Source organism: Rhinolophus sinicus, chromosome 16 (assembly GCF_057876585.1).
Source record: "Rhinolophus sinicus isolate RSI-liver-muscle chromosome 16, RSI-T2T, whole genome shotgun sequence".
Lineage (NCBI taxonomy): Eukaryota > Metazoa > Chordata > Mammalia > Chiroptera > Rhinolophidae > Rhinolophus > Rhinolophus sinicus.
The window spans coordinates 146,376,042-146,388,447 of NC_142516.1; the positions used below are offsets into that span (position 1 = coordinate 146,376,042).

The 12,406-nt window shown below is 40.1% G+C and overlaps 1 protein-coding gene across 6 annotated transcripts in view; it reads left to right on the forward strand.

Annotated features, from left to right (window-relative positions):
- The window catches only part of FGF14 (fibroblast growth factor 14), a 616,691-nt gene that overhangs the window by 415,384 nt on the left and 188,901 nt on the right, over positions 1-12,406 (forward strand). The window contains exon 1 of one of the 6 annotated variants that reach the window (XM_019754220.3): positions 11,396-12,209. The exons of the other annotated variants lie outside the window; for them this stretch is intronic. Within the exon in view, the coding sequence (XP_019609779.1) occupies positions 12,017-12,209 (193 nt within the window). The 5' untranslated portion in view covers positions 11,396-12,016. Of the gene's footprint in view, positions 1-11,395; positions 12,210-12,406 lie in introns of those variants that run through there. 6 annotated transcript variants of the gene reach the window in all.

Here is a 12,406-nt window from a genome sequence, read left to right on the forward strand (position 1 = left end):
ACCTTCACGCATTAAGCTGTGTCTTAACTTGGGATTTCTCTCATTTGATGTTTCTCTCTGGAATCTCCCTGCCCCCCTTATCTACCTGATAAATACCTCCTATCTTTTAAATCTTAGCTTGACATAGTACTGTGTCCAAGACACCTTTCCTGACCCATACCAGATAAAACTGACTCCTCTGTCACTCTTCTTGTGCAAGCTTTACACTTTGGATCTGTAACACTTAGTCCCAGATACGTGTGCAGCCATCTTCCTCCATACTCTAAGCTGCTTAAGGGTAGAATCACTTTTTATTAATGTCTGAATACTGGGTCAGGCTAATGATGGAGAGTTAGTACTTAATCAATTTGTTACTTGAGTGAATTAATGAGTGAATTACTGAATGAAGTTTGGACATGTAAACTAAGATGTATGCATTTATGGAAATTATCTTTTTATGAGTATATTGACCACGGGCAGCCTGTTTGGCAAATGTCAGAAACAGTAATTCATAGACAACTCAGGTTATTTAAGAATAGCAATGTATATCTGTAAAAATAACATATATAAAAAGGGTTGTGCTAAACAAGAAGGGAGAGAGGATAGCTGTGCCCCAGAATTGCTCTGGGGACAACATAATGGGCACACTTCTCCAGTGTAGCTTCTCTAAGAAGTAGAGAGGTGTAACCAAGAGGTCCATCACATGACATCGGCTGATATGGAATTCAGGCCTGGGGCTGCTGCCAGTTGGCTTATTAATTAATGGAGTAAATTAGTTAACTTCCTTGGGGTTGAATTTATTGATCAGAAAAATGCAGTTATTAGATTAGATTATCTTTAGGGTTACTTCTTGTTCTAATTTTTAAAGATAAAAAATAATGATTAAAGAAGATTTCAGTTCAAATCCATAAATAATTACAATTGCATAGTGAAATATATGATTCTGATGCATGCATTAGTAATTTTCCCGGTTTTTTTATATTAGCAAAACTCAGAGAGTCTGAAGATCCCCAGCCCCACATACCTCTGCCCCTCAGCCCCTATTAATGCTTCAAGAATAAGAGTAGCTTCTTTCAGAGAAGATATTTCTTTTCTTTTCTTTTTTTTTTTTTAAATCCTTTGAAAAGTTAGTGTTACCTGGGGACTGGAGCCATGGGAAGGTGTGTTGTACTGTTGCGTGGAGAATTAAAGAGATCAAAAGTCTAGAACCTGAGGCTATTCCTTTTTTATTTTCTTCCTTTCTTCCATAGCCATTAATTAAGTACTTCCCTGTGTCAACATGTGCCAGGCCCCGGGTCGCAGAGTCCCTGAGGTCAGAGCTCTGTGCTGGGTTGGCTGGAAGTGTTTAGGAGCCAGACACATCATCCCCAGGAGCTTGAGAAACTGGGAGTGGATGGGTATTTACTTAGAGGACGTAGAATGTCTCTTCAAAGGGCACATAAAGGAGCATTTCACAGTCAAGAAATGGAATTAGGACACCTAGTTTATCTCTGCCTAAGTGGGCTTGAAAAGTAAAAAGTAGCATTTGAGTATTTGATCTGACTCTTGTAGCAGGGCACCAAGGGCTAAACTTGAAACTTTATACTTTATAATATAAAGATATGTCACAGTGCTGTCTCCTATTTGTAGTAAAAAAAAAAAAAAAAAAAAAAAATCCTTGACATAAACTTCTTCTCAAGATTGTCTTGCTAGAACTAAACCTCTTGAGACGACGAAGACCATTTTATGGGAAGATGAACACAAGCCTATGAGCATGTCCAGAGCTGTCTTCTCCTTAGCCCCGCTGAGAGCATCAATTAGGTATCTGGGGGAAGAATAATTCTGTTTGGTTAGTTTATTCCTGCCAATTAGGGAGAGATCTATGTACTGATATGTACTGATATGTACATAGATCTGGATCTATAGATATATCTGCAAAACAGAATACGTGCTATTCTTGACTCACACCCAAAGATTTCTTGCAACCATTTGGTACTCTCATCTTTAGAAACCAGTTTCAAATATCTGTGGGGACTCAAAAGAAGATAAAATAAGTGGCAACATAAAAGGGCAAAAGGGGCAAAGGAGTGAGCAAAGAGAAATTTAGAGACCAAGGCCCTAAAATTTGTTTATTTAAAAATCTCCATGGTGTTCTGCCTGAAATTATTCTTTTTCAGAGATTCCTCCTCCTCTGTCCACATCAAACGCAAGTGAAAAATATTTCTGATTCCTTTAAAAATCTTTGACTTGAATGATACCTTTCATTTGCAGTTAGAGCCAAATTTACATTTAAGGCAAATTCTTACTTAAGGAGCTAGTCTCAATTTCTAAAAGGAAACAGTAATTATCTACTGCCCCTACAGTTACATAAAAATGAAAATGGAATGGGGAAAAAAAAAGATTTTCAGAATCTATTTCCTTCATTTGGTGATAGCCTTAGGCCCCAAATCTCATTTTACAGAACATCACATGTCTAGCTTTAGTTTTATTCAGTTCAATTCTATGGCCAAAATCTCATAAAATGTATGTTATAAACTCAAGAAATTAAATTCTTCATCGATTTATGTGGGACTCAGAAAATGCATCCTCACGACCCACAGGGGAGCAAAATGGATCTGTTTCCACAACTGCTGAGCTTGCTGCACATTTTTTTTTTCCTGAGGATTTAATAATTAAAGTCATAAGAAATTCAGGTAAGCAGGTGGTATCAGAGAGACCCAGCCAATAATAAGACATCATTCTGAGCAGGACATAAAGCAACGGGGGTACAGAAACAGGCAGTCATCAGAGATTCAATTAAGTAAACAGCTAGTGTTAAAATATATATATGTTTGTAGGAAACAGGACTCTAATTTAAAAATTGGCATTGTGGAGCAGCTATCTTGTCCATGGTAGTGGGGTTAGGTGTATGATTATCAAATACTGGACAGGGCTCTATTTTCATGTGCTTTATATTTTAGGGTAGGTATAGTACACTGGATAATAGCCCCCTAAAGATATCCAAGTCCTAATCCATGTAACATGTGAATATGTGAGTTACATGATGAAAGAGACTTTGCAGATGTGACTAAATTCGAGATGTTGAGATAGGGAGATTATCCTGGATTATCTGGGTGAGCCCAATATAATTACTAGGGTCCTTACAAGAGAAAGGCAAGAGAATAAGAATCTGTAGTAGGAGATGTGATTACAGAAGCAAGAGGTAGGAATAATGTAAGGAAAAGACCATGAGTCTTGGAAGGAAGCTGGCCTCCAGAAGAAATGCAGAAAGCAAGCTGACTCTTTCCTCAGAGATTCCAGAAGGAACCAACTCTGCAGATATATTTACTAAAACCTAAGTAGTCTGATTTGGGACTTCTTACCTCCAGAACTATGAGAGAATAAGTATATCGTTTTAAGTAACTAGATTTGTGGTAATTTGTTATAGGAACAATAGGAAACTTATATTGTAGGTTACTGGGACTCAGGAATAATTGAAGGATCCAATTTTTCGGTTCCTATGTACAAAGTAGGGACCAGGCCCAGGAATATGGCATCAATTTATAATAACATTTCTTAAGTGCATTGTACTTTGGAAATTACTTTCATATACATCTTTGAGAAATAGATCACAAGATCAGAAGCAGATTAATAGCAACATTTCTAGAACCCTGAGGCTTAAGGTATTTAGCTAGACTTCATAAAACTTTGAACACTAAAACAAGGATTGGTTCCAGAGTTTAGAGGGAAGTGATCTCTGAGTTGTAAAGGTTTTTGAAGATGTGTAGAATATAGTAATTTCTGATGGACTTACAGGTCATACATTTTAATTAAGAAATGTTATTATTATAAATTGATGCCATATTCTTGAGCCTGGTACATAAGAATTGAAAAATTAGATCCTTAAATTATTCTGCTAGAAATAATGAAACTAGTGTTCTAAGAAGTCTTGATTTGGGAATCTTTCTAAGACTTGATTGTAAGTCACTTTTCTTTGGAAACACTAACGTTTCACAGTTATCTTCGTCAGGGTCGGAAATTTACATATGTGGTTTGGTGCATGTGTGTGTGTGAGTGTCTGCACATGTGCATGTGTGTGCAGGTGCACATCTTACATACATGTTTAACCCATATATACTAACTACAAAGAATATAATCAATCTAGATATGAAAGTGGCCATTTTAGTACTCATTGGAGAGAAATTGGTCACATGTTAAATATAGAAAAGGTTATATCATATGCGCACACATAATCTTTGCATTGAGATTATAAATGAACACTCATTTCTCATTTATTTTTTTGGAAATAGCATAATTTTTTTTTATTTTGAAATATTCCATAGTCTTTTTAAAATACCAACTCACTGATGTATCGTTAAAATTGACGTTATCATCTACTACTGATACCGAGTAAGGAAAGTTAAGTCAACGTTCACAACTCTGAAATGAATGTTATGCACATTTTGAGTTCATTTTAATATAGAAGGCTGGAAGCCACTGAGAATATTTTCTCCATCATATTAGCTAGATTAAAAAAATACACTAGATTTGTAAAGTTAAGCCATCTGCTAGTATCAATCTGGTATTGCTTCAATAGGGAAGAATGTTCACAAGTTTTTGATACCAATAGTTTCCACGTTTTCTTTATTGAATCAAAATATTCAGCCACAATAAAATTCCTTCCAGGTTTTTTTAATAGATAGAAATGTTGCCTACTAGAAATAAATATATCCAGCAAAATTAATCTGCAAGATTGTTATAACATTAATGCAATCACTTCTCGAAAATCTAACTTCAAATACTTGAACATTTATTTAGATTGTCCTTTGAATCTAAAGAAAAGATCAATGATATCATCAGAGAAAAATAAGAAATATGATTTTGAACTTGTACTATATTGAGTAGATTGATTACATTCCCAGAAATATCTCATACATTTTCAATAGAACCCATTTATCCAGAACAAAGGATAAAAACATAACTGCCAATATATACTTTTAAATCCTACTCCAACTCATGAGAAATTAGTTTATAATTTTTTTTTGTGAAAAAATGTTGGAACCTCTTATTTTATACTTAATTTGGGAGATGTTTAAAATATTCAAAACTGATTAATTCACAAAGGAGATCATGTGACATAATGGAGTGAGTCATTTACTGCACAGAGATGATCAAATAAGTAAACAGGAAATATTTGGGGAATATTTGTTTCTGCCCTATGTAGCCCTCCAATTTAGAGCGACGGGGATATAAAGACATTAAAACAACACCAACACCACCACCACCAACAACAACAAAACTAAAGATGTTTCAGAACACAGGTGCTCACAGGCACTTAAAATTGATGGCCTTATATAATTCCATTATACCATGTTTCATTAATTCTAAGATGCAAATAAATTTTATGCATAAACATCTCTGAAATTGGTATACATCTTATAATGTATGGTATGACATAGTTTAATAAAGTGTTTTTTTCATTCCTTGTCATACCTAAAATGATGCTTTTAAAGTAAATAGTTCCTTAGATTTCATAAATTCAGTTAAGTTTAAATAATGGCTATGGCAATGACAATGACAGAAATGAAAGAAAAATATATTGTTACTTTGCGAAAAAAAGAATTGATAGCATTTAATATAAACATCAATGTCACAAAATATGTTCTTTGAACTTTATTTTAAATTCAAGTAAACACAAAATTATGTACTTTTTCAGTAGGCCATGCATAAACTTATCTATTTGGAACTTGAGCAGTCTATGCAATAAAGTCATCTAGAACATAACAAAAACTCAGAAGGCAAGGGGAGAAAGGCTTCTTTAATAATTAAATCAATGTCAATAAGCTGTGTGTTGTTTATATACTCTCCTCACGTAGACTTCATTTACTTTTATACTAATAAGTAATTCTAACAAATATGTTCATCTCCAATTTATGACAGATTTGATGTAACACATTTTAAAAGGGGCACATTGTCAATTTGCAACGTGAAAGCAAGGGAAAAAACAAGGTGTAGGTGGTATGAGTCACAAAAATCATTGGTCTAGCCCTCTCCCGTTGAGGTGGAGTTAATCTCCCATGTTTCAGGAAGCCCCAAAGGTATCAGTGTTGGAATTTAAAACTCAAACTGCACGTCATGTTAGGTTGAGACTAAGTCATCAAGCAAAGGCTAAAATACTCTCTGTACATCCTATTTAGGGGGTTGAGATTGTGTGTAATCCAAATAGAATTTTAGATGACTTGATGCTTAAAGAGATCAAGCACCACAGGGTAATTCATCCTTCAAAGACCAGACTAAGCAAGATTTTTCTGTTCCCCTTATTTGGTATTAACTGTCTGTATGTCTACTTATCCATCTTATGAATTCTTTCAATAAATACGTATCTATTGAGTGCCTACTCTGCCTGGCACCATGTTAGGTACTGGCTATGTGGCAGTAGACAAATGAGACAAAATATGTTCTTTCATCAGCTTATATTTTAAAAGAACAAGACCGTCCAAATAAATAAGGGAAATGCACAGAATTTTAAGAAAATTGTAAGTTCTGTGTAGAACCATAAAACAGGGAAGGGAGAAGGGATTGGCTATGTTTGGAGGTTATAATTTTATATAGATTTGTTAGAGAAGAACTTAACTGAGCAGGTAACCTGTGAGCAAAAAATTGAAGGAGATGAGAAAGTCAGATGGAAGAGCATGTGTAAACGTCCTGCCACAGGAGCATGCCAGGTGGTTTGAGGAACGGCAACTGTTGAACGAAGAGAAAGTAGAGCCAATACCAGGTAACAAATGAAGGCAGATATAGGATTCAACTTATACTGGGCCTTGTAGGCACTGTAAGGACTTTGGTTTCTATTGAGGTACAGGACTTTGAGCAAGGGCATGATATAACCTGATTTTTACCTTTAATACTTTGGCCACAGTGTTGTGGGCATATCAAAGAAGAGCAAGGGTGGATCCCAAGGGAGTAATCAGGTAGCTGTTATAATAAATAGTCCAAAAGACAATGGTAGTAGGTAGCACTGGAGAGAGTGAGAAGTAACCATATTTTAGATAATATTTTGAAGATAGAGTGAATAGGTTTTTCGGAGGAACTACATATGGGGTATTAAAGAAATGAGATTAGAATGATGTCAAAGTTTGGGGCCTGAGGAAGAAGAAGATGGAGGTGTCATTTCAGATATTGGGAAGATTGAAGAAGAACAGGCTTGAGAAAGAAAAATGAGAGTTGAATCTTGGCCGTGTTAAGCATGAGATGCTCAGTGGACATCTTCATAGAAACGTCAGTGTAGAACATGGTCATTGTAAAGAATAAAGACCTGAGTGTTGAGGAAGTAAGTGATTACCAAGAGCTACCACTTATTGACTGAGCACTATGTGGCAGGTACCGCTTTAAGGGTTTTACATAAGTGTTCTCAATCCTCATAATAACCTTATTGTATTGTTATGATAGTTTTATAAAAGAGGAAATTGAGACTTAAAGAGATTTACATGAATTGTTCAAGAACACACAGTGAAGTCTATGATTGGCTTAGTCCTTTTGTGGTTTTAGCCACTGTTTTATATTACCCAGAAATGTGTGGGCAAAGGGCACTATAAATGTTCCAGGCAGAGGGAACAACATACGCAAAGTAGAAGGGCCAAAGGGAGAATGGTATCTTCGGGAGGCCTGAAAGCACAGGGAAGGAGCCGGATAATCAGCTTCCAATGAACTAACACTTTTATGGTACCTGACAGTTTCTACCTGTTTTATCATAGGCACACATATTAATTTCTGGGAAGAAGGAAAGTGTTTCCATTATCAGTACTCCATGAGTAGGGAAATGGAATTACAGAGCTAAGTTCACAAATTTAGTCAATTACAAACTAGGTTTGATAATTGGACTTCTTACATCAAAACTGAAAATATTTTTTCTACTTCTGATTGCTTTAAATCTTGCCATGTATCTGTTTAGGAGGTAAGGAAATATAAATGAGAATACATATATTTTGATATTGAAAAAATATGGAAGTTAGAAAATAATTTACAAGATAGAAATGAGTGATCTGGACGACAATGAAAATAATAGCTGTCATTTTTGAACTTTTAGGAAGTGTCAGACACTGTACTAGGATCTTTACATTCATGTACTCAGTTTGATCTCATAAGCGTTGAAAAGGAAATTCTATTATCATCTCAGTTTTAGAGGTGAGGAAATAGAAGCTGAGAAAGACTAAAGCAACTTGCTGTAGGTCAGTAGATAGCCCGGAAGTAGCACAATCAAGACATGAACCAAGACTGTCTGAATTCCGTGTTCAGACTCCCAACAGGTTGGTCAGGAGCCACTGTACCTGGGCGGTACTTCAAATTTTGCTTTTATAAAGTCAAAGGTGAAATTAACAACCGCGAGGTGCTTCTACTGAGTGAGAAATTATTTTCTGAATTACAGTAAAGTGTGGATTTGTGTTCACCCGCCCTGAACGGGTTTTCATTCTAGTCTTGCACACGCTTTTATCACAGCTTAAGACAGCAGATGGCTCTCTTGCGTTTTCTTTCGCTTACCTCTGTGTGTAAACAACTAAACAGCGTTTTGGGGAGGTAAAAGGGAAACGCAGAACTAAAAGACCTTGCTTATCCCAAGGCTGCCCCACCCCAAGCTCCCTTAAAACAGGAAACCACATAAAATAGAAACAACCGCTTAAGGCTTGTGAAATTCACAGCCTGAATAGAAGCCCTGAGACTGAGGAGTCTGCAGGCGCAGTGCCAGGGGTCTGAATGCATCAGGAAAGAGAGTATTTCCTGGTTATAAAAAAGCTGGAAGGCTTTATGCTCCAAGGTGTGTGTTATTAATGTCAGTCCATGGAAGCTGTGAGGATTAATTTCCTATCCACCTTGGAAAAAAAAAAAAAAAGGAAAAGAAAAAAGAAAAAAAGGTAGAAAGCTGCTTTTAAGGGAGGAGAGTATCAGACTCGCGGCCAGACCTCCTACACTCAGGGGAACTTGCTTCCGCTCTGACAGCTGCGGCTGGAGCAGGATCCCTGTCCGCGGTGCTGAACCGCAGCTGCGTCTGTAGGTTGCCGAACAATGAAGGAGCCAAAAAACCGGACTCCCCAATTATCCAAAGCAAGGAATTGGGGAAAAGTCTGCAATATAAGAGATTGCCTGGAAAGAAGATAATTAACACAGTTATGATAATACGAAGCTTAATCTCATTCTGTTCAAATGAATGCAGGAAACATAAAGACAAACACGCGCGCGCACACACACACACACACACACACACACACTAAGCAAAGCAAACTAGGATTGAGGGAGTTGTACTACATTTAAGAGGCCAATACACCAATACACTTAACACTTTGCTTCTTTGAAAAACTCACTAGTAGCTTTAGGTAAATATGTTAGCTTTAATTGTAAAGTCATTCTGATATTGCAAGCTATAGCATCTGAAATGTCCAAATGGCTTCTCTTTATGTTCAATGGGACTGAATTCAGTGAATATTTTCAGTGAGTTTTTTAAAAGACACACTTTAATAGCCTTTCATTAGATGTATCCATCTCTGCAGATAGCCTTCCCTTTTAAGCAGGAGCATGGCACAACACAAATATACATTTAGTAAAAATGTAAGAACAAAGACATGTGAAACAGAAAATAAAGTGGTAGAGATGGAGCAAAATAGTTAACACACTCCTTTTCCTTGCTTTTTTACCTCATGGATGATTAGGGATTGTAAATTTCTGGCAACATTGCTCCTACCTATTCCTTTTAATAATTGTGGTTATTTTGTAGATATAACATAGCAACGTGGGAAAATAAGCTAACAGAGTATGTTCTTGAATGCTAAAATGTGATCATTTTACTGCCAATGATGTCTGCTTTGGACCCAAATCTACACACCCCCTTTAGATTAAATTCTCTTTCCCAAAGGAGACTTGTTAGCAAATATAGAGCGAATGGAAGGAATAACAGCCGAGCAGTAATTGCTTACATGGAGAGGTTGTAGGTAAGTTCTGTAGAGCAGAATGTGTCTAGCCTTTCTGCCATCAGCCCTTGGCTGAACTTCTCCCCCTGGCCTGGTTGCAAGTCTTTGTAGTATTTTACTGCTTATTCCTGAGACAAAGAGAAAGTGTGTGCCGGTTCAGAACTGCTCCCAGGGCTGCTTTCAGAGTGTGCCTCTCCTCTCCTTCCAGCTCTAAAGCAGTCACCAGGGAAGGGATTGTTACAAGTCTCTTGATCACCAAGTGAGTTTTCTTTCTTCTATCCTTCACACTGGATTATAAGAAGTCTAGTTTTTGCAGTTCTTTTGTTTACCTTCCGGTAACGATAAGCAAAACAGCTTAAAGAGAAAAGGAAAAGGTAAGAAGCCACACTAGCACAAGCTAAATTTGGGTCTATCACTCTGAGTGTATCCTAGAAACCACAAATCTGTATCATCCAAGCGTGAAGTGTTTGTGAAGTTTTGTTTTTGTTTTTGTTTCTACAACCTCCTTTCCTAGGGTGCCCTCCACTTGCTCCCTTCCTCTTGAACCTTCATATTTCAGTTATCCAAGACAGAGCATTGTTGGGACACAGACAGGAAATCAAGGAGAGGAGGCAGCAGCTGTTGTACTTGAATTTCAGACAGTTCATATGAGTTTGCCCCCTGACAGTGCTTCTCTACCCAGGGACACCAAAGATTGTAGCTCAGATTGGACTGTCCCTCGGTCAGGCTGCTTTTGTTGTCACTGGAATGCTGTGACACCCTCCCCCACCCTTGATATTTCTGCAGTGACTTCTTCAGTATTCCATTGGGCGTTTATCCTTTCCAGCTGCTGTCTGGTAGTAGCTACAGCTGCTGTCATCTCCAAGTGCTAGAGAGCAAATTTGGGAAGGGGGTCTTCCCACATCACCTTCCCACATCTTCCCACCTTCTCCTCCTCCCTTCTTGTGCTCCGTGTAACCGTTTCAAAATGACAAGCCTACCCTTCCTGGCCGCAGAAGGGAGAGTCCAGCAAGTTTGGGTGGACTAGGTAAGGAGTGGCGGCGCCTCCCTCCTCAGGACACATTCTCCTCCCTCCCAGCCTCTGTCTTTCCTCTCCTCCTCCTTTCCAGGGTGGGGTCGCTTTGGTGTTGAAGGGATTAGCCAGGAGGGCGGGAACCTCCCCATCCTCCAACTGCAGAGGAGAGTTTCTTTGGACTGGGAGACACCTTAAAATCCAGAAGACCCAGCTAAGCCACGGACACCTCGGAAACCTGCGAGTTTTATCTAAGCAAAAGCGCACCAATATTCCTTCAATTCCACCAGCTTTGGCTCATCCTCTTAGCACCCTACCCTCTGCAATCCATTTTAGCTTTCTTTATTATTATTACTAATATTATTTTTTTAAAAATATATACATACATGCATACATACATTTTTTTCTTTCTGAAGAGAAACATAGGAGGGGTACGTGAGGGGGTTGTAGTGGGGTGGGAACGAAGCGCTTTGATTAGAGATCTCCAAGGAGAAGATTGCTCTCTCCAGATGCTGATTTCCAAAGCACTTGACAATCACCGGCAGAAGCCGAGAGCAGGCTGCGGCGGCGGCAGCGGCAGCGGCAGCGGCCAGGGGGCAGTTCCAGCCCGGTGCTGAGTCCTGCCCCGCGCGCCCTGGACGGACAGATACCCGGAGACCCAGCAGAGACCGGCTCTCCATCCAGTGCCCTGGAAGAAGGTGGCCAACTCTGCCGCCTGCCAGGAAGGCGGGCAGGGCTAAAAGACAGCGCGAGTGGCGGTGGAGGCCCCCAAGGGAGCTCCGGAGGCGCGTGGTGACCTGCGGCGCCAGCAGCCCCCAATCCACTCCTGGCTCCGACGCGGCCGGGAGGCAGTGGACACGGCCTCGAGTTTTCGAGCTCGCCCCGCCGCGCCCTGGGTGCCTCTGCGCGCCCGGCCCGGCGCTCCTCCAGGAGGGCGATGGGTCCTAGTCGGGACTGAGCACCCCGACTCCTCTCCCCAACCCCTCCGGGTTTCCCCCTCAGCCTCCCCGAGGGACAGCCGCGGTGCGCCCCGCCCCTTCCCTCTCTGGTGCCCTCAGCTCCCCTTCCATCTGTCCCCTTCCTCCTCCAAACCCACTCCCGGGCCACCATGGCCGCTGCCATCGCCAGCGGCTTGATCCGCCAGAAGCGGCAGGCGCGGGAGCAACACTGGGACCGGCCGTCTGCCAGCAGGAGGCGGAGCAGCCCCAACAAGAACCGCGGGCTCTGCAACGGCAACCTGGTGGATATCTTCTCCAAAGTGCGCATCTTCGGCCTCAAGAAGCGCAGGTTGCGGCGCCAAGGTCTGTGTGGGTCACTGTTGGGAGGAGCACCCTTGGATCTCCCCATCTCCCCGTCTGCATGGGGACTCTTTGGTCCCCCCTTCCCTCCCTCGGTCTACCGGTATCCCCCACCTCCCCAGTCTCCCTTCGGAGCGCTCGGAGCGCTCGGACCACGGGAACTGGGAACCTGCTCTTAGGCAACCTGTGGCCACTGAAAA